The sequence below is a fragment of the Anser cygnoides genome, chromosome 36, assembly GCF_040182565.1.
Source record: "Anser cygnoides isolate HZ-2024a breed goose chromosome 36, Taihu_goose_T2T_genome, whole genome shotgun sequence".
In the NCBI taxonomy this organism is placed as follows: Eukaryota; Metazoa; Chordata; class Aves; order Anseriformes; family Anatidae; genus Anser; species Anser cygnoides.
This window is the reverse complement of record NC_089908.1, coordinates 2,109,672-2,132,260: the sequence shown is the minus strand read 5'-3', so window position 1 is coordinate 2,132,260 and position 22,589 is coordinate 2,109,672. Positions and strand designations below refer to the sequence as shown.

The 22,589-nt window shown below is 46.1% G+C and overlaps 1 protein-coding gene and 2 long non-coding RNA genes across 8 annotated transcripts in view; 1 reads left to right on the top strand and 2 right to left on the bottom strand.

Moving 5' to 3' along the window:
- Positions 1–22,589, bottom strand: part of LOC136788430 (uncharacterized) — a 102,220-nt gene that overhangs the window by 6,735 nt on the left and 72,896 nt on the right. The gene's annotated exons all lie outside the window — the stretch shown is intronic.
- On the bottom strand, positions 250–4,174 carry LOC125181918 (uncharacterized). Its single transcript, XR_007160595.2, has 2 exons — positions 3,685–4,174; positions 250–3,266 (listed from the first exon to the last, which is right to left on the bottom strand). It is a non-coding gene; the product is annotated as an uncharacterized lncRNA (long non-coding RNA).
- The window catches only part of LOC125181524 (protein FAM219A), a 157,351-nt gene continuing 152,738 nt past the window's right edge, over positions 17,977–22,589 (top strand). For 2 of the 6 annotated variants that reach the window (XM_066986967.1, XM_066986966.1), the window contains exon 1: positions 17,977–18,376. In XM_066986967.1, the coding sequence (XP_066843068.1) occupies positions 18,160–18,376 (217 nt within the window). In that variant the 5' untranslated portion in view covers positions 17,977–18,159. The remainder of the gene's footprint in view (positions 18,377–22,589) is intronic. The other 4 variants (XM_066986968.1, XM_066986971.1, XM_066986970.1 and 1 more) reach the window with 4 other exon arrangements.

Here is a 22,589-nt window from a genome sequence, read left to right as displayed (position 1 = left end):
CTTCGTTCGGATCTTCGCGCGCAGAATTACGGGCAAAATATAGTGCTGCAGCTGGCAAAGGGAGCTCATAAAAAAATCTAAATCTTTGCTTGCCCTTATTCAGGTTCAAGATGGTGTTAGTCCCGACCCGACTCGAACAGCAGCCACCAAATGGTGGGGGCACCCCTCCTAGATCAAGTCAGAATTCAGGAACCAAGACCATCCTGGACGAGCCCCCAATTGTTATAAATGACTGAGTCCCAAATAGGATTACAATCAAAGTTTACAATTTATTAAATGAATAGAGGCAAGCAAACAGCGCTGGGTGCGCCGGGAGTCTCTGCTCCACCAGGACGCACACCTGTTACATAAGACGGCTGAATTTATGCTCCTAGGCTAAAACATATTCATTACTACTTCTAGAAGAGGCAGGGTTATTACAATTGGTTTTCCGAATCCAAAGTCCTCCCAGGGGCGCCTGCTTATCAGTCTCTGTTAGTCTCTCGGGGGCCGCTCGGACGGGGAGGATCATATTCTTCCTCATTATCTGGTTGTCTCTTAGCCGGGTGTCAGAAGTTACTGCAGGTCCGTGCAGAGTCAGCAGTTTTTCTCTGAAGAAATCCCTTTGTTCTCTTCTCACCTAACCCCAGGCCTCAATGTTAACCCTTCAAATCCCTTAGTGGCACGAATTGCTGGACCATTCCTTACATTTATTAACATAAAAAAGCGCGATTAACACAAATTAAGAAAGCACAGTTAACACAAACTAAAACACAGGGAAAAACTACCAGGCATACCAATTCTATCTTCAACAAACTTTGTAACCACATCCCTGGGAGAGGTAGGCACTGAGTGCTGCCCAGCCACCGGGGGGCTCTGGCTGCCTCTCCAACTCCTGGAGTCCTTGCTTGTGGGTCCTGCATATGCCAGAGGGACCCTCCCATACGGTGTTTTTGGTTTGAGCTGGAGTCCAAACCGCGGAGGAGAGTGCTGCGATCATGTTAAGGCAGATGATGAGACGGCTGGATGGACCCATCTAGGGTCGGCTCCTGTTGAAACACAAGCACAACCTCGGCCCCAATTTATTAGAGTGTAGTGCCCTTGCCAATGATTGGTGCTTTAATCTTTTACCATGACTTGTGCCCTTTCTTCAACTGAGTTTCTCCCAGATCTGTCTCCCAGATCTGTCTGTCTCCCAGATATGTCTGTCGCCTTTTCTCCTGCATGGACAGATGCAAGGACCTTCCTCTGTCCATCGGTTTAAAAAATTAAGAACATAGCATGCTTTAGCTATCTTTTCCTGGGGGTCACACCCCTATTCCCCCTTTTTTGTTTTAGCTTTTAGGGTATCGTAGGCCTGTTCAATAATTGCTTAACCCGTGGGAAGAATGAGGTATACCTGTCAGATGTTGAATACCCCACTGTTGAAAAAAGTGGGTTGCATGGGCCACATATCCTATCCCTTTATCTGTTTTAATCATTTTTGGAACTCCTAATTTCACAAAAGCTGACAGCAGATGTTGACACACATCCTTTGCCTTTTCTCCTGCATGGACAGATGCAAAAATACAATCCGAAAAGGTATCAGCTGAAACATAAACATAGCAAAGTTTTCCGAATTCTGGCAAGTGTTTAACAAACAATCCTTTAAGTCTATTACTATCAATGTCCATGACTGGGGGAGCATAGTTGGAGATGGCAATCCTGGTTGAAGTGCTCCCATATCTTCCATGACTTCATTAATTTTTCTCAGATCGTGTAACAGTCTCCATTTTCCATTCCTTTTCTTGATTACAAACACCGGAGACTTCCAGGGCTAGTCGTGGGAACAATATGTCTCGCTTTAAATTGTTAAGCAACTCGGCCTTCGGGCCCTACGTATCCTATTCCTCCCGGATCGAAGGGAAGCAGATCCGGCTCCTTTTCAGGGCCCATAGGGCCTGGATCAAAAGGAACGTTCAGGTCACCAGGGGGCATAACAGCAAAGGCCTGCGTTGGCTGTAGCAGCGGAGGGGCCGATGGCGTAGCAGGTGGATCAGTAAATGAGCCCGCAGCTCCCTCACTGTCTGGCAAAGCACACGTTTCTGACTGTGGTCCCACATGGCTCTTTAAGGCCTCAGAGATTGCTCGCCAGGTGCCGAGCAATCCCGCCACAACCTTGTCGTTTTTAGTAGCAGATTCCCACACCTTGACCTCAATTTGGTCCCATGTTTCAGGATCATAAACTGTCTGATTCGTAATAAAGGGAATAAGCTGTAAGGTTACCAGGACATTTTTTGTTTCTAAGGACATATGATTTCCCATAGCGCGCAACTGCTTACCTTCGGCCAGCGAGGGGCAGTTGTGTGCGCTGGGCCGCTTCTTTCAGCTCCAGCTTCTTTCCAGCTCCGGTGCGCCAATTTCCAGCGACTTTCAGTACGAGCTTCTTTGAGCGGTTTGCTGAGTTTAGCCGAATCTATCTTCATGAGGCGATCAATGTCCCTGTTCCTGTCCTGGTACCTGTCCTTCAAGTTGTCCCTGTCCTTCAGGTTGTCCCTGTCTGGGCGCCATTTGTGGCATAATGACCACACGGACAGCAGGGTTCTTTCAGGATCAGTAACTGCTGCTACTTTATTGATGACATAACTTCATTATCCATGTTGCCTCTCATCATGAGGACAGCCTCCCTTTTTCTACTATTCGCCCCACAGCAGTACTTTTCCATTAACTGTTCATTGGTCAACAACTTTGCCTGGCAACTGCAAACACCCAGCAACTTCCATGCCTTAATGGCTGGAGAAGAGGCAACCCGAGACAGCAAGGCGTCTCCTGAATCACCCTTCTTTGTTCCCTCTAAACTCTTTACATTCCTGATGGTCTCATCGTTAAGAGTCCGATGTTATCACCAACCATGGGGCTTGTCGACCCCCATGGCCACATTCCCACATAAAGTGGGAAAACAAACAAACAAAACAACAACAAAACAAAACAACCAACCAAACAAAAAACAACCCAATGGTAAACTGAGCGGGGAGATGTAAGGCACACAGCAAAACAGCACAAAAATGGTGAGAAAACATCAACTTGTTAGAATTCTTTTCCATTTCCTGAATGTGAGAGCAGTAATACTGGATAGAAATTGCAATGGATTAACACAGGAAACTCTGAACCAGAGATGTCCATAGCTGCTCATAATTATCACATATCTAATTCCAGACACTACAGCAGGGGAGGTGCCTTTTCACAGCATACAGGCTTGATGTGCCCTAGTGGAGAGCTTATCTTCTGAGACATTCCTAGATGTCCCCCTACAAGAGAACAAGGAGTTTACATTTAGAGAAGCATCTCACCATTAGCTTCTGGCAAAACGTCTGGTCTTTCAGGGATCAGAAGACTGGGAACAGGGAAATGCCAACCATAACCCATCAGGTAAAATAAGAAGAATTAAGTGGTGCTTCTAGAGGCAAGTCCTTGACCAAAGGGAGAGTCAGCACTATCGTAAACCAGAAGCCCTGGCTAATACTGCCTATGCCTATTTATTTGTGGATGCTCACATCACAGAACATAGGTGTAATCCCTATCTTGAGTTAAATCTCAATTTAGAGCTATGAAATCAGGTGAGTCTTTTCTACGAGAAGCAATCTGTGCAGTATAATATAATTTAATCTCAATGCACCACTTTAATATTTTATATCCCTCAGTGATATTTTTGCATTTGTTACTTACAAGAGCTGTACCCCACTGCAAATAGGTCCTTGTACTTTGGATTCCTGTATTGAGAAATTTCATATAAGATTTCATTTATTATTAACCATATTCTTCCACAGAAATGCACAGTGTTTCGCACATTAACATCAGAGCCCATTCCCACAGGATTGCACACAGTCTAAAGGCTTGAACCTTTGAATATATGCAGTAGTAAAGTTCACGTGAAGCCAGGGATAGAAGAATGGGGGCTTGCTTAATCGCTTTAAAATAGATATTGCTAAGTCTCTTTGCTTACTACTGTGCAAATTAACTGAAAAAAGGAGTCTCGGGGCCCCTCACAGAAGATGTTTCCTGACAAAAATGGAGAACCTGTCTCAAAAACCAGCTGAGACTGACCTTGTGGTTTGGACAAGAGCCGAGGAGCAGCTGAGTCTGTACAAAGGCAGGGGGTCAACTAGTGGTGATGAAGAGGAGTTATCGGACTTCATCCCCACGACCCCCGGACGACCACCACCAGAAGGCATTGCGCAGGCACAGATGGGAGGAGTTTATGGAAATGACTTATTGGAGCTAATTTTAATACAAAGCGGGGATAGGTTATGCATATGTATAGGCGTATTGGGAAACTTCATGCATATTGTGGGAATAGAAATGTTGTTTTTGCAGTGTTACATTGTATAGAAGGAAGGAATGTGGTATTGAGATATGCTTACAGTGATAAGAAAGCTCAGCAGGTGACCTCCTAAAATGCAGACAACCAGACTCCTTAGAGCAATCAGGTGAAAATCACTATGTTTAGTCAAGCCAGATAAGGGGAGAAAACATTACCATCTCAAAAACAGGCCGGCAACTGAAGGCCAGGCATTGTCTGTGAAGCATCAGATAGATTGTGAACCTGGATTACCCACTCCAGTGGGGAAACAGGGGAGGGTCCTGTCATCAAAAAGTATATAAACTGTGTTTTTGGAACTAGTAGGTGCGCTCTCCTGCTTGTGGGGCGCCCGCCATTGCAATCGCGAATAAATTACTACTTCACTGAGATCCTCGCCTGAGCCTGAGTTATTGGCTACGGAGTGTTTCTCACAATATGTAACTTTTTACTGCATATAACCAAAGCAAGTTGCCGCGTTAAGGTGCGCGTGCCTTTGGGAGCTATATCACCCATGCGCCCGGCGCCGAAAAAAACCACATACCTACTTTATAACTTATTTGCTTTTAGTTATAGAGCTCTTCCACGAATCATTTTGGCGAGCCAGCCAGGAGGCTCTCTGCCTGCCCACAGGAGTGGCTGCACCGCGGACGTCCTAGCGTACACCGGGCACAATTCCCTGGAGGAAATCCGCTCCTCGGCCGCTCACTGAGGGGGCAGACAATGACTTGCTGGACCGTGGACAAACAGTATGTGTAACAGTACAGGAAGGGCCTATAAGTCGTATGTGTGGTTGGGGCAGCTGGTAAATTGCGCAGAGACGTCTGGCATGCAGCATAGTCCCCGTAAGGGAGGAGGGTACCCTACAGGCTGACTGATTGAGTGGTCAAGGGGGATTTGCTGACCGATGGAACAGCCACTAGCGATCTTGGTAGCAGATCGAGCAAATCCGAGGTTACCGCTGCATCCCAGTTTTGGGAGCCAGGACGGACCTGCTAATGACTGTATAAGAAGCAGGAGAAGGGTAAGCGGGCCTCTCACAATTGTGACAAGGTTACCTGGGTAATATTTGCAATTGATGGAGGGATATTAATTGGAGTGTTAACAATTGTATGTCTTATTTGTAGATGTCTGGGTATCTCATGTTGAAAGCATTTGTGTAAGTGTATGTGTTTGAGACAAAGTATTGTTGTGAAGTGAGTTACTCCACGAGGAACACGGCCAGAGATGATACAAACAAGTTTGATTATTGTTTTAAGTGATATATTCTTGTGGTATGAACGAGAAGTGCAAGGGGCCTCTTTGTGTGATTGCGTGATTGTGCTGTGTGAGTGAGACGAAGCATCACTGCTGTGGGAATAAAAATGTTATTTTTGCAGAGTTACATTGTTTAAAGGTAAGGAATGGGGTATTAAGATATGCTTGCAGTGATAAGAAAACTTAGCAGGCGACCTTGTAAAATGCAGACAACCAGACTCCTTAGAGCAATTAGGTGAAAATCACGGTGTTAAGTCAGATAAGTGAAGAAACATTACCACTTCAAACAGTAAAAAAGTCTAAAGAAATTTGAAATTTAACAGGCCGGCAACTGAAGGCCAGGCATTGTCTGTGAAGCATCAGATAGATTGTGAACCTGGATTACCCAGTCAATGGGGAAACAGGGGAGGGTCCTGTCATCAAAAAGTATATAAACTGTGTTTTGGAACCAGTAGGTGCGCTCCTGCTTGTGGGACGCCCGCCATTGCAATCGCGAATAAATTACTACTTCACTGAGATCCTCGCCTGAGCCTAAGTTATTGGCTACGGAGCGTTTCTCACAATTTGGGGGCTCGTCCGGGAGCCAGTCACCTACCGGGGAGCCCCACCGCCGCAGCAGCAGGAAGGCATGCCCCGCTGATTTCAGGGTCCTGTGCATCGACGGTGGCAGTTCTGCGGAGAGCTGACAGAGGGCCCGAGACTGATTAAAGAGGCAGGATCCATGAAGTACCATGAAGTACTGGGGAAGGGAAGAAGGTAGGCACTCCGGGTTTAAGAATTGATCCGGTAACTCTGTGCACAGACCAAGGTAAGAAATATTAAGTATTGCCTTGGGGGTCGGGTGAGACTCTGTGTGATGTGTGATTGAGACGTACTTTTGTACGAAGCGAGTGTGGAGTCCTGATCCGCGGTTCCGTAGCTCCGCGAGGGGCGTGGCCGGAGACGGACGAAGCGTGAGATAAGGGAGAGAAAGGAAGAGTCTCGGGAAATTTGGTGTATGGTAAGCCCTTGCACAGGGAAGTGCTTGGCAATACACCAGGGAAATTTGGTGTGCGGTAGTCCTTGCACGGGGAAGTGCTTGGCAGTACACCAGGGAAATTTGGTTTGCGGTAGTCCTTGCACAGGGAAGTGCTTGGCAGTACACCAGGGAAATTTGGTGTACAGTAATCCTTGCATGGGGAAGTGCTCGGAAGTACACCAGGGAATCTGGTAAACTCATAGGTGTGCGGTACCCCTTGCACGGGGAAGTGCTTGGCAGTACAGCCCCATTTTCCAGAATCGGAACGTTAGTGTGTGGTACCCTGCAGGAGGGAAATTTCTGTAGCAGCACACTGACAAGGGCTAGGAAAAATGGGAAATATGGGTTCCAGGGGACAGGGAGATATCCCTGGGGGAGTGCCTACCGACAGTTCTTCCTGAAGAATGATAAGAAATTGGAAAAATAATCCCAAAATTAGAGGAAGTGATAAAAGAAGAAAATGGTTAAATATTGTGTATCGGTCTGTACAAAAGAACCAATTAAGGAAACAGCAGTATTTTGGCCAAAATATGGGTCTGATGAAAATTCAAGCTTTAAATTTATATGTAAACAATAAGATTCCTTTTTTGGAGAAGGAGCCAAGTTATGCTCTCTATAATCCTAATATTGCACCAGAGGCAGCAGCAGCCGCTCCAGGAAAGGAGACAGGGACTGCAATTAACACTGTCCCTAGAGAAGGAGCGCACTCTAGGCTCTGGTAAGAATTAGAACAAGGTAGAAGAGAGATTGAGAGTTTTGCCTTCCCTGATACTAGCACTACTAACACTAACTGTGTGTCGTCTTAGGTGAACTCCTCCCCTCCTTACCAGCAGAGAGGTTAGGAGTTTTAAGGAGATGAAGTCTTTAATTGAGGACCCCATCGGGCTAGCTGAACAATTAGACCAGTTCCTAGGGCCTAACTTATACTCTCGGGGGGGGGAAATTATGTCTGTACTAAGTATGTTGTTTATAGGGGAAGAAAGGGGAATGATCAGGAGGAGAGCTGCTATACAAGAATGGGAAAGAGCTCATCCTCCAGGACCAGGGGTAATACAAGCAGAGCAGAAATACCCACTTGCCGATCCTGGCTGGAATAATAATAATAATGCGCAACACAGAAATCATATGAGAGACTTGGGGTCAGAATGAGAAAGTACTTGGGGATGACTCCTCAGGACCCGGTATCCCAAGGGCTCTTGAAAGTTCATTTTGTGATTAAAGCCTGGCCAGATACACAGAAAAAGCTCCAGAAGGTGGGAGGATGTAGTGAACAGTCACTGGGGGGCCCTCCTGCGGGAGGCCCTGAAGGTGTGTGTCAGGAGGGGAGATGAGAAGGAAAAGCAGAGAGTGAAACTAATGGTATTGACAGTGTAGCAGGTAGTGAGGCAGAGGGTTGGAGAAAGAGGAAGAAAATCTTCAGGGGGAGTCAGGGCCAGGATGGAAAGGAGAGGAAGAGAGATGAAGGAATGGCAGGCAAGGAAAGCTACCCGTGTTGCGGCCTGAATCCTAGCAGGGACAGGCTTTGATGGGATGTTTTAAGTGTGGCCAGGCTGGCCACTTCAGGTGGGAATATCCAGAGTGGAAGAAGGAGGAGAGAAGGAAAATGGGATGAAATATGTTATACTGATATGTTGTTTCAGCATCCTGGAGGGAGAAAGGTATGGAATTAAGTTGGCCAATGACTGAGCCTTTGGTGATAGGACAGGCTGGAGAAAGATAAGAAGAAGTGTTAAAAAGGGTTATTGAAGGTGTTAAAGGTGTGGTATGTAATGTTTGACAGCTGTTTTTTGAATGAGTTGGGAAAGTTGAATAAGCAGGGAAAGAGGATGTAGGCATTATCTAAGTAACAGTCTAGAAGTTTTGGTATATTTGCTGTGGTGTTTGGTCAGTTTCCCAAGTATCGAGAAGGGGGGGGGGGCAGGGGGGGCAGCCTGCTCCACCAGGGGCCTCTCCACAGGCCGCAGGGGACTTCGGATCCGGCGCCTGGAGCGCCTCCACCCCCTCCTTCTGAGCTGACTTTGGTGTCTGCGGGGAGGTTTCTCACTCCTCACTCTCCCAGCTGCTGTTGAGCAGCAGGTTTTTGTTTGTTCGTTTTCGTGGATGTGCTCTCACAGAGGCACGGACTGTGTCCCTCATGGCTTGGCTCTGGGCAGCGGTGGACCCCTTTGGAGCTTGATGAAATTGTCCCTTATCTGCCACGAGGTGGTTTCTGGATTCTCCTCGTGGGGGCTGCCACTGCAGCCCCCTCCCGAACCTTGCCATCAAACACAATACACTGGGGCAGCTAGGTCATTACTGGCCTGTAAAGTATCAGGGATTAAATTAACTAATGAAACCCTAAAAAGTGATGGGGGTAGAAGGGGCTGGGATAACAGTGCCACCTTTGAGGGATACCAAGCTGAGACTAGGGGATAAAATGATCTCTGGGCAATTATTGTATGTACCCAAGGCAGGGACTAACTTGTTGGGAAGGGATTTGATGATGAAATTGGGCATTCAAATAGTAAATTGTTAGACTGGAATAACAGTGTTATTAATGGAGGGCTCTCAGGCCCTGAGAGCAAAGATATATTCACCTCTGACTGGAAAGACCTTGAAATAGGGGCGGAAGCAACAATACATATGGACAGTTTTACCTCAGGGGTTTACAGGGCCACCGATTTATTTGGGCAAAGTTCTAGAACAGATTTTGGAGCAATTACAACATCCTGAGGAGGAATTACTGTTAGAAAATATGGATGATCGTTTATTGTCAGGACAGGAGAAAACAGTTCTGAAGGAAGCTACTAACAAGCTATTCAACTTTCTGGGAAAGCAGGGCTTGGGAGTATTGAAAAATAAATTTCAATACGTAGAAAGAGAAGTCAGGTATTTAAGGCATCTAATGTCTGAGGGAAAACGGAGAATAAATCCAGAGAGGATTCAGGGAATTGTTGAAAACTAAGAAAGAACTAAAAAGTTTTAAGAGAAAGATTTTTTTAAGGAATCAGGAGCCACGAAGTCTGAGGGAAAATGGATACTCCCTGATGGGAGAGAAATGTTGAATAAAGCACCAATGAGGCAAATATTAATCGTTTTACATCAAGAGAGTCATTGGGAGGTGCAAGCAATGTGTGATGTTGTGCTAAGACAGTATGTCTGTGTAGGAATATACACTTCAGTGAAGCAAATATGCAGAGGATGTACCATATGTCAAAAGGCAAATAAAAAGGTCATTCGTAACTCACTTAGAGGGGGACGGGAGCCAGGGATTCGGCCTTTCCGAAGTATACAGGTAGACTTTACTGAGTTACCTAAAGCAGGGAGATTTAAGTACTTGTTTGTCCTAGTTGACCACGTGACTGGATGGGTGTAAGCTTTCCCCTCCGTATCTGCCACTGCGAACACGGTGGCTAAGGTATCACTGGAGCAAACAGTCCCTAGATATGGGATAGCTGAAAACATTGATTCAGATCAAGGAAGTCATTTCCCTTCACAAGTACTGCAAGGGTTAATGCAGGCCTTAGAGATTGAGTGGGATTTTCACACCCTCAGCACCCCTCCTCTTCTGGGAAGGTGGAGCAAAATGGTAAAATGCTTACCCTTAGCACTCTTCCAGGTTCAAACAGCACCAAGAAAGGATATAGGAATTTCACCATATGACATGCTGTTTGGATTACCCTATCTGGGCAGGAGGGGTGAGATACTGCAATTCGAAACAAGAGAGTTTTCTTAAGAACTGTATTCTGGGGTTGTCCTCTTCTTTGTCATCTCTCAGGACCCGTGGGTTGCTGACTCAAACCCCACCTTTGGAATTCCCCATTCACCACCATCAACCAGGAAATTGGGTCCTGATTTGGACCTGGAAAGAATCAAGGCTGCAGCCTGAATGGGAAGTGTTATAAGCGAGACCACGCAATTTTCTGGTCTATCGAAGATAATTTATTAATTAAGTAAGCAGGTACAAGCAAAACAGCACTGGGCGGCTGGAAGTTGTGCTCGTGTTCAAGGGTAGTAAAGCAGCAAACAGTATTTCACAGTCTTTGTTTTACCAAGGACGTTTATCCAGCACCCCCTCCCCACTATCTACTTGCTTAGTCTTCCCCTTAACAAGGTCATAAATTGCAAAACCTTATCTTCTCAGCAGATTCTCTGAATTCCTTTTAAAGACAATGAACAAACACCCACTAATTTATCACAATCCCTCCTTTTTCTTTTTCTAACATATTTTGTTCATTGATGAATTTTTGAAGCACTTGTTTGCTCAATATTAAAGTTTCTGCGTCATCCTCCTCCTGTTCAAGAGATTCATATTTCGCACGCACAAGCATAAGGTGAGCTGCCTCTAATCGTTTTTTTCACAATTGTGATTATTTGATTGAATATACATGGTCCAAATGTTAGTGTAAATATGAGCAGCAACAAAGGTCCTGCTATAGCTGATAGCAGTGTAGTGAGCCAAGGTGAGTAATTAAACCAGGATTCATACCAATTCTGGTGGGCTTCATTTTCCCTTTTTCGTTTTTCTAGCCCTTCTCTCAATTTAGTCATTGTGTCCCTTACTACTCCAGTATGATCAGCATATACACAACACTCCTCTCTTAGGGCTGCACACAGTCCTCCTTGTTGTAGAAAAATCAGATCTAATCCCCTACGATTTTGTAGTACTACTTCAGATAAGGATCGCACAGATTTCTCGAAAGCTGATATAGATTGCTCGATATGGGCCAAATCCTCATCTACAGCAATGCGTAGAGAGGTAAATTCTTGGCTTTGTTTTACCAGAGAGGTAATTCCAGTTCCGGCTCCTGCAGCCCCCAGAATCATCAGAGTGGCTAAAGTAACAGCCGTAATAGGCTCTCTCTTCCTTAAGTGGTTTTTTGCCATAGCATGTTGGATGTACATATACTCCTCAGAATGGTAAAGAATCCTAGGTATAATTACTACCTGTACACAGAAATCATGAGACGAGTTGAACAATTTCAAAGATAAGCATGGAGTTACCCCCAGAGACGAACATACCCATCTGGTGTTATCTGCTGGTATTAACCATTTTTCTTTGTCTAATTGTGTAACATTTTCTGTAATATTGCATAGATGGAACTTCTCACCAGGGACCGTGCCTACGCACCTGCCATTCCCAGTTACTTCCGTTAACGTTATTCCTACATCCCTTCCCCAATGGCATTGTGGGGGATCGGTTTCGTTTGAACGGGTGGTTTCTCCCAGATCCCCAATGGCGTCGTAATATGAGGGCCTTATATCAAGACATAACCAGCAAGGTCTAGGCACGTCTGGATTTGTTTGATTCAACAACTGATAACTAGCATTCATGATTCTCCATATGTTATTCCCGGTCACCCCTTCATTTCTAATCCCGTACTCCGGGTTTACTGATTTATTAGCAACCTCCAGTGGTTTAGGGCTATTAGGAGTGTCCTGGTTCCAGTTAGGACAGAGTTAATTTTCCTCATAGTAGCTGGTAGGGTGCTATGTTTTGGATTAGGGTGAGAAGAGCGCTGATAACATGCTGATGTTTTAATTGTTGCAGAGCAGTGTTTACACCAGGCCAAGGGCTTTTCAGCTTCTCGCTCTGTCCTGCCAGCGAGCAGGCTGGGGGTGCAGCAGGAGCTGGGAGGGGACAGACCCAGGACAGCTGACCCAAACTGGCCAAAGGGGTATTCCATACCATCTGACGTCATGCTAAACAATATATAGGGGTGGCTGGCCGGGGTGGGGGGCCGGCTGCTCGGGGATAGGCTGGGCATCGGTCAGCGGGTGGTGAGCAATTGCATTGTGCATCACTTGTTTCATACACATTATTATTAATACTATTATCATTATCATTATCACTATTATTATTATTATTGTTATTATTATTTTCCTGTCTTAATAAACTGTCTTTATCTCAACTCACCGGCTTCACTTTCCCGTTTCTCTCCCCCATCCCAGAGAGGGAGGGGGGAGGGTGAGCGAACGGCTGTGTGGTGTTTAGCTGCCAGCCGGGTTAAACCACAACAAGGAGTTAGCATTCTAAAAGCTTGTGTAGGCTGAATCCTCAAAACACTCCCCGACAGTTTCTGATTTGGTCCCATCCGTTGGGGACTCTTTGTCTCTTCCTTCTTTATATAGATGATGCCTCCCCTATCAGTCCCCCAGCAGTAGTTATCTGCTGAACAACATGGTGATCTTCCCATCTAATCAGGCTCCATTTAAAAGGTTTGTGAGGGTGCACAGACCCAGGAACAGTGTAAACAATCGTACCCATTACTATGTATCGCAAAAAAAAAAATAAAAAAATGGCTAGGGCCCATTTTCCAGAGTTCTTTACCTGGCCACGTAATTCCCCACCGTTTCACTCTCTGCCTCGCTTGTCAGTTCGGTTGCAGCGAACTACAAGGTGCAGGTTCTTCTCGGCAGCAGCAGTGTTCTTCAGGGGAGTTTCTCAGGTAACCGCGACCTTTTTCTGATCAAACAGGGTCCCCTCTCCTCCTCTTTTTTTTTTTTTTTTTTTACGATACATAGACAGTTAGACCATACTTCTCGAGTTCGTTTCAACGTGAGCTTTAAGTCATCAGGGCCTGCGACCGCTTCCCATTTGCTTTTCTGGATCGGTCCTTTCACGCGACTGGCATGCGTTCACCCCTTCTCAGCCGTCCGGATAGCCGTCTCTGTGATAAGTAAAACAACATAGGGGCCTCCCCACCGCGGTGTTAAAGACGTTTCTTTCCATGTCTTAATTAGAACCCTATCTCCAGGTTGTATCCTATGGATTGCTATATCTAGCCACCAAGCCTTTCGCTTGCAACTCCCTCCGTCGGTTCATAAGCTGTATTAAATAAGGTTTTAATTGGATATCCTGTACCTGGGGGTGATCAGATGGCATCTCTAAATCATAAGGCATACCATACAGCCTTTCAAAAGGTGAGATTCCGACATCGGCTCGGGGCTGTGTCCGGATATTCAATAGTGCAAGCGGTAAACATTTCACCCAGGAGGTTTTTGTCTCTATCATAAGCTTTGTTAGTTGCTTTTTAATTTCACCATTCATTCGTTCTACCTTTCCCGAACTCTGAGGATGCCAGGGAGTGTGATATTCCCATTTAATTCCCAGAGCCTTCATCGTGTCTCGGGATACCTTTGACACAAAGTGTGGGCCTTGATCAGAGTCAGTTGCTTCTATTATCCCGTATCTGGGTATGATGCTTTCTAATAATATCTTTACCACGGTTTGAGCTGTGGCCCTTGCCGTAGGGAATGCTTCAACAAAGTTTGTGAGGTGGTCTACAATAACTAACCAGTTAGTTGAGAAGATAAGAAGATAAGGTTGCTGAGAAGATAAGGTTGGAAGTTCAGTAAAATCTAATTGAATCTTTGCAAAAGGTCGATATGTCAATTCTCGTCCTCCCGGGACCCTTTTTCTCATATGTTGAGCATTTACCCTCCGACAAGTTATACAATTATTTATGATCCTCTTTGCTATATTATAAATCCCTATACACATATAATTTGTGGCAAATTGATCCACCAATGCCTGGGTTCCCCAGTGCATCTGTTCATGAAATCTCCGTAGCACCCTCATAGCTACTGATTTTGGTAACACTTCCCGTCCATCAGGCAGTACCCATTTCCCTTTATCATTTTTTTTTTTTCGAACCCCCATTTGTGTCATCTTGTCTTCTTCTGTAATAGTGAAACAGAGTAAGGGGAGGGGAATGGGTCCATTCGACCACAGGGAGTTAGCCGGCCCGCACTTGTAGCAGTTTTTTATAAGGCGGGCTTTCTTCCTCAGAACAACTGCATTCAATCCCATCAACTCCCCATTCACTCCAGCAATCATAACATGGAAATTCCTTTAAGTCTTTCCCACAGTATTAAGTATTATATTAAGCATTATTATATATTATTTATATATTATTATATTATTAATTATTATATTAATTATTATATATTAAGCATTAAGTATAAGTATTAAGTATTTCCCACAGTCTGGGCAATCTTCCCTCGTTCTTATAATTCTTATACTCATTAATGCTGCCCTTTTTGCCTCCTGATCTGCTAGATTATTACCCCTAACCTGAGGGGTGAGTCCTTTTTGATGCCCTTTTATATGTACTACGGCAATTTCTTTGGGCTCTCTGATAGCTTGTAAAACCTGGGTAATCAATTCCTGATGTATTAAACCCTTTCCTTGTGAATTGATGAGCCCCCTTTCTTCCCATATTTTACCAAATGTATGTACTACCCCATAAGCATATTTTGAATCTGTATATATTGTACCGCTTTTATTTTTCAACAATTTTAGGGCCCGCAATATGGCATATAGCTCGCAAGCTTGGGCGGACCAGCTAGGGCTCAAAGGTCCAGATTCCACTATCTCAAATGTTTTCCCGTTTACTAACGCGTATCCTGATTTTTGCTTTCCCTCGACTACTCTCGAGGAACCATCCACATATATCTGTTCACCGATGGGTAATTCCACCTCCTCTAGATCAGGTCTCAATTTCGTTTGCTCTTCTATATTTCGGAGGCAATCATGTCCTAAGGACTCATTTGGTTCCCCATAAAGAAATTGAGCAGGGTTCTGTAGGGAGGTTGTTTCTAATGTTAATTTTGGAGAGGAAATCAAAATTCCTTCATATTTTAATAATGTGGCGTCAGTGATCCATTTCTCTGCCTTCTGTTGCAGTACCCCGCATATATTGTGTAGAGATATTACCTTGATTTCCCCCCCAAAAGTGATCTTCTGTGCTTCTTCCACTAACAAGGCAGCAGCTACCACTACCTGCAAACAGTTTGGCCAACCCCGGCTAACCGGATCCAATAATTTAGACAAATAGGCCACAGGTTTTTTACTCCCTGCCCATTCTTGGGCCAGCACTCCATATGCCGTGCCTTCTGCGCTGTTCACAAAAAAAAAAAAAAAAAAACAGCCTCCTTAAATCTGGTAAGCTTAACACTGGGGGGCGTACTAGTTCCTCCTTTAACTTGTTCAGTCGTTCCTCATCTTCTTTTGTCCATTTGAGTAATCCATCCTTATTCAGCTTGTTATATAAAAATTTAACCTTTCCACTGTAATCTTCTACCCATTGTCTACAGTATCCGGTCAACCCTAACAGTTGCCGTACCTGCCTTTTAGTTCGCGGGGACGCTAAAACCAATATTCCACTGATTCTGCCCGGGTCTAACAACTTAGTCCCCTTACTTAACTGGTGACCCAGGTACTTTATCTCTTGCTCCACAATTTGTAATTTTGCCCCTCCTTTTTCTTTTAAAGGGTACAGAGGGTACAGATTAACTCGATTCTCTGAGCCAATCCAAAGGCTCACATATTTGCTCTCCTCTAAACAAAAAGGTTCCTTTGCATTTACATAAACATTTAAGGCTTGACAAACCCAGTCTTCAAACGACCTAGATATGGGCCAATAATTTGCCTACCTTCCCAAACTTCAACACAATAATGAATCATTTTTACTTTATCCTTTCCCCGCCTAAAAGGGGAATCACTCCAATTCTTAATCATTAACCCCAGTGGACTATCTGGGGGAATAGGGGGCAACCTAGCACTAGGCATTACCCCACCCATGGGACCAGAAGGCTTACTCTTCTTCTGTCCCATCTTCCGGAGTGCCTTCACACACACACAGAGCCGCTTCCCCCTGGTCGTGGCCCAGTCCCTCGCGGGATGTGGGAACCGCACTACTGAGGGGTCCGCACTCACTTCGTCCGCAATTGGACGTCTCACACAGACGCACTCCGGGATCACCAACCCCAACCGAACGGATCACCGGCCTATACTTACCCACCCCGTGGGTCTTCGTTCGGTCTTCGTGCACAAAGATTGCTTGGGGTTACCGGTTTTATTTGCTTCTGCCTAATTTTAGGGTTCGTCGGTGAAGGGCTCGAGTGAGGCTTTCCGTTCCAGGGGCCGCCGAAATCGGCGGGGCGCCTCCCCCGAAAGGGTCCTCAGTCAATTTGCCTTTATCCGAGTCACGGCACCAAATTTGTTATAAGCGAGACCACGCAGTTTTCTGGTCTATCGAAGATAATTTATTAATTAAGTAAGCAGGTACAAGCAAAACAGCGCTGGGCGGCTGGGGAGTCTCCGCTCCATCACAGCACGCAACTTTCCCATTTCAGTGTCGCCGTTTTATAGCATCCAAGTTTCGGCTTGTCAGCATCCAAGTTTCGGCTTGTCAGGACTTGTTGAATCTTCTGAAGCTGAGCAGTTCGTTCTGTTTCTTTCAATGATCATGCCTTGTGCTCGTGTTCAAGGGTAGTAAAGAAGCAAACAGTATTTCACAGAGTCTTTGTTTACCAAGGACGTTTATCCAGCACCCCCTCCCCACTATCTATTTGCTTAGTCTTCCCCTTAACAAGGTCGTAAATTGCAAAACCTTATCTTCTCAGCAGATTCTCTGAATTCCTTTTAAAGACAATGAACAAACACCCGCTAATTTATCACAGGAAGGATCATTCCAGATACTCCTCACCACTGAAACAGCCGTAAGAACTGCAGAAAAGGGGTGGACTCACTTCACACGGGTAAAAGCATCCTCCAGCCCTGATACTTGGGAGACAGTTTCAACAGATGCCCCTCTGAAAGTTAGCATCAGAAGAAAAGATACATGAATATGACAGATGAGACTGGTGATTGGGCAAATGGACTGTCCTATACTGAATTAGTGTGTCCTAATGACGGAATATTGGTCTTTTTAATAATCTGCTTACTTGCTTTTGGTATGATCCTGTATAAACCAAGGTGCACGGAGTTCTGGTAATAATTCTGTAAGCAAACCTGTTATTCTGAAATGCTAAAAAGGACTGAGTATCCAACAGAAGGACCAGTCCAAATAACTGAATGTCCAAATTGTGGGACGCAGTGTTGGGTCAATTTGGAAGTAGGGGGTGAATTAAATTGTCCAAAATACAGGCTTTTGGAGGGAAATTGGAAAATTGATTCTGTAAATAAGAGGAGTCAAATCTCTGTGGAGGTGGGAATTTTTTTGCTGGAAAAATAATATTTTTTGGTATATTTGTTTTATATTAGTTTTGGTATATTTGCTGTGGTGTTTGGTCAGTTTCCCAATGGGGGACGGGGGGGACATGACGACACAGCCTCCACCAAGGGCCTCTCTATGGGCCGCGGGGGGGGCTTCGTCTCCAGCAGGAGCGCCTCCTCCCCCTCCTTCCGCACTGACCTTGGTGTCTGCGGGGAGGTTTCTCACTCATCACTCTCCCAGCTGCTGTTGTGCAGCAGTTTGTTTGTTTGTTTGTTTTCGTTTTCTGTGACGCTGTGAGGTGACAGTGACAGAGACACAGCGGGGGCGCTGCTGATTGGGGACACAGGGGAATGGGGACACGGGGCGTCAGGGATGCGGGGGTGACGTCACCGCGTCGCCGCCCTGCCCCGTACCTGCCGCTGCTTGTCACCCGCTTTAGCCGGCATGGCGGCCCACCGCCCCGGCCTCCCCTCCACCAGAAGTTGACTCCAGTAGCCGTAGCAATGCGCCGATAGCGCTGCTACCGAACTCTCTCTCCCTTCCGAGCTATTCCGCGCTCTGGCTCCGCCCACTGCACTCCCGTTCTCATGAATATGCAAATGAAAGGGGAGGTGGTGGCGTCTTTAGGCCCGGAAGCGACGCGGCTGAGTCACGGCGGCGGCGATGAGGTTGCGGCGGGTGGTGGTGGGTGCGTGAGCGAGGATCCGAGAGCTTGTCCTCCTGTCCTCCCTTCCTGCCGTCACCATGATGGAGGAGATAGACCGGTTCCAGGTGCCCGCCGTGCGCGCAGAAATGCAGCCGCTGGTGAGCGGCGGGCGGGGTCGTGGCGGAGCGGGAGGGCCCGCTTGGCTGGTGCCTTGCCTGGGGGAACGGGATTAGGATTAGGGAGGGGAAAGCGGGGGTGGAGGCTCTCCTCGGGGCTGTTACATAGCGGCAGTCTCCTGCTGTGTCATGGCGGAGGGTGTGGGGGGCGGTGGCCACCAGAAAATGTGGCCCCCCGCATCCCGGTTGAGGCTCGCCTAGATCTAGTGGGTGGGAAGGAAGGAGGCATGGCTATCCCCAGGGGCTGCCGGTTGGCTGCCTGGTAGCCAACGGCTTCCTACGTGTGTGTGGCCACCTTACTCTGGGGCTAAGGGTTTGCTCCTGGTGCTGTGCCCCAGCAGCATGCAAGCATTGGGGCGCGTCTGGCCCTGCATCCTGCCCGGTAAAGGTCCTGTGTCTTTCTCTCCTCCTTCCTTGCCTTCCTTCCTCGTTCCCCATTTTCCTCCCCTTCTTTTCTGCCTCCTTATGGTCCCCTCCAAAGCTCATGACCTGTTGGCATCATGGTCAAGGCAGGTGGCTTCAACGCACCACCTCCTCTTGGCACCTGGAGGAAGCAGGTTCCATCCCAGCACCTGGTTGTGTGGGGTGAGCTTCTTGGAGAGGTGTGATGGACTTGACTGAAATGCCTGTACAGATCTCCTGGCAGTGGGAGTGAGACTGTTAGTGGCAGGTTCATGTTAGCCCTGAAGGTGCTTCCGAGGCTCCTGGTGTATTGAGCTGTTGGCTGTCTAGAGTTGGTGTGTGCACCTTGGTTTCTTGTGGCAACTAATGTTTATCAGCTAAATAAAAATTGAGAACGCAGTAACTGGCTTGCGAACAGAAAGGCTTTCCTATGCTGGTCTCCAAACTGATTACCTCCCGGTGATGAATTACGGGAATAGTTTCAGGCTGATCTTTTTTTATGGTTTGTTTTTTTTAGTCTGTAACCTTTGTGATGGGAAGAAAACTGTCCCTACAAGCTGTTGGGGACTTGTTGCATGCATTTTTGTTGAGCATGGTGAGGCTGGCCCTGTTATACCCACTGGTGAAGGCAGCAGGGGTAGTATTGAGATGAGTGAGTTTAGAAGAGTCGTTGGCAGACCAAAAAAACAGAACTCTTAAATACTTCCCAAAGCGGTTGGGATTTCTTATGCCCAATAAAATCCCATAATAGTAGAGGGATGGAAATGGTATTTACGTGCACATTTTTGGAGGCATAGAGTGGGCAGAACCTGAAGAGGTGACTTGGTCCAGCCCTGCTGTCTCAGGGTAGGATGTTATATCATGCAGTAATGGTAGTAAGCTTAAGAAGGTTTCCTTCCCCTCCTCAGCTGCCAAAATTATGAAAGTTTCACAGAGGAATTTCACATTTAAAAAGCAAAATATTCTGAACACAGCTAAAGGAGTTTTTTTTTCCCCCTATGCTTCAGGGTTTCTGTTGATTTTTTTTTTTTTTAAACTAATAGAGTTCATAGTAAAAATGTGTGCATGCAAGGGACTGATGCAGTGAGTGGATGGTGGGGGATTCTTCCACGTGCTTGGGAATGCTGGCGTCAGTCTCAGGAATGGGGCAGAACGAGTCTGGTACAGCATTTCCTGTGGCACCACCTGCTTGTAGGTCCTGGTCAGCACCTGGCATGCAGGCACTGGTGCTTGCAAGGCTCCTTGCAGTTCAGAAGTTGGCTGGGGTTTGTAGCAGTCTGCTTGGCTGGCGCAATTCTGCCCCATGCTGCTGTGTTGTTCTACAGCAGCTACTGCTTGTCCTGTTCTTCTTCCTCCCCTCCCTTCTTACCCCATTCCATGTTTTTAAGTACAAAATAACTGGTGCATCTCAGGACTGTGTTTTTTTTTTTCCCTCAGTGGAAAGGCTTCAAATTCCACATGGTCCCAGAGACAGTGGTCTGTGCAATGTTGAAGGCTGAAGGAGCCTGGCAGTGTTTTCCCCATCCAAAGGGCTGAGGTAGAATCTTGTTTTCCAGGTGTGACCTGAGAGCCAGAACTCCTCAAATTTAAGAGACAGGTACAGCTGGTAAATGCTTAAGGAAAGCCATTCTCAGAATGTAGTCTGAAGCCTTTCTGATCCTCTAAGTATCCAAACCTGCCACCAATACTGGCATTATTGTTCAGTTGTCTGTCAGGGGTGACAAATGGTGAAAATATTTTAGGTTGTTCTTGTTGTTCTTCATTTCTGTAGCTTCTAACTCTTGTGTTGGGGGGAAAAAATGTCTATACAAGCTGATGGGGACTTGTTCCATGCCCTACTTGTATGTATTTTTGCCAAGCAGAAGCACAAGTCTCCCTCTTGGGAGATGTCAAAAGCCTCCTGGGCAGCTGTCTTGGGGTGGCACTGCTTGAGCTGGGGCTTGGAGCAGGTGACCTCCAGAGGTTCCTGCCAACCTCAGCCTTTGTGGTGGTTCTGCACAAATGTCTGGTGCCCACAGAGTGTGCATCATGATACTAATAGTATTGTAATCACTGAGCAGGGGCAGAGTACTTGGCCCAACTATGACTTTTTGTCCAAATCCTTAAAGTTCAAATGTGTCTGGAGGGGGAACCTTGTCTCATGTCTGGCTAAGGGTTATGTTGGTGTCTTAGTACAAGGCTAAGGGCTGCCCCTAACTGGAGCTGTGTGGAGCATCGCTTGCTCTGACAAAGCCTGCTGGGATCTCTGGTTGCTGCAAGTTGCTCCCAGCTAATAATAGGGTTGGTCAGGGGTTGTGTCGCAGAGCAGATAAGTGTTTGTTGGGCTGGCCAGCTCTGTTGTGATTTCCCTACCCTTCTCATCAATTGCAATGATGTGGAGCTAGGAGGGTGGCCAGTCATTTCCTCCTCTATTCAGCCTGTTTGGATAAGCAACACTGAGTCAGACAAGCTGTCTTGATTCTGCTTGACCTCTGCAAACATGGATTATGAGAACTGCTGTGTACTAATGCTGACCCAAGAGAAGGTTCAGTGCAGGACTTAATGAGAGGGATTTGCTGCAGAGAAATGGATGGGATGGCCTACAGACCCTGGATCAACACTGACAAGTCAAGGCCCAGTGTTTCACATCTCTGCAAGATGTATTATTCTGCACGTCTTGATATTGTGGCACAATTCAGTACACATTCCTTCTGGAACACACATGTGACATCTTTCTATAATATTGGAATGGTTTTGATTCTGATTTCCTGTCTTGGATGCTGGTGGCTCTTGACTTCCATCCCCAAAATACCTGCCCTTTCAAATTAATTAATATACTAATTTACCTGGGGTCTTGTTTACTCCTAACGCTTATTATCATGTCTTCCCTATCAATGCGATGCAAACTCAACTGTGGAAACTCTGTTCTGCTTAATTTCTCTTTGATCTCTGCCTGGTCACAAGCCTTCTGTGCTCACAAAAAGGGATCTTTTCAGCAGCTGCTGGGCAGCAGGTTAGTTTCAGAGAAAGCAAAGTTCTAATGTTGCTGGGACGTATGATGTGATGAGGCCTGAAACACGCTATTTCTGGGATGCTTATGCTCTGTGGGTAGCTGTCTTTGCTGATGTGGTTGGGATTTGATGTGTTAACTTGTAACTAGAGAAATACTGCAAGCCTTTTGTTGCATTATTGTGACGATTGATGTGGGTTTTTCTCTGCTTTTTTCTTTTTTGCCTGGAAGGGTTCATAACACATCATTCTTGTTGCAGAGATAGGTATTAAACAGAGGGAGAAGTAGAGGGACGTTTGCCCAGTGAGGATGCCCAAGGGGAAGAGCATTAGTCTGGAATAGGAATGGGGCAGCCTGTAGTTATATGTGGACCTATTCTAACAAAAGTTCAGCACAGGAACCTCACTACATGCTCTTCCCATGACTTACAAGTTTGTGTTGGCTAAACTCCTGCAAAATCCTTCCTATTTTTGTTAGAATGGAATATACCGAGCACAGTGTGGTGGGGTTGTATCTTGAATTTTGGCGGTATGTGGAAGCCCTCCTGAGCACGGCTGGTGTATGGTGACAAACTGACAGGTGACAGTATTGGATCGCACATCATTCCTATATGCTAATGCAGGCAGTTGCTGTTCTTAGCACGAAAATGCAAGTAGAATAGAAGTGCATTTGCCCATATGGCATCGGTACCACTTTTCCTGAGGAAAAAGCACCTGCCAAAATGCAGCAGCTTCAGAGGAGCTTTTCCATAAACTGCGGAGACTTTGTCTTGATTTCTGTAGGTGGCAGCTGGAACACAATATT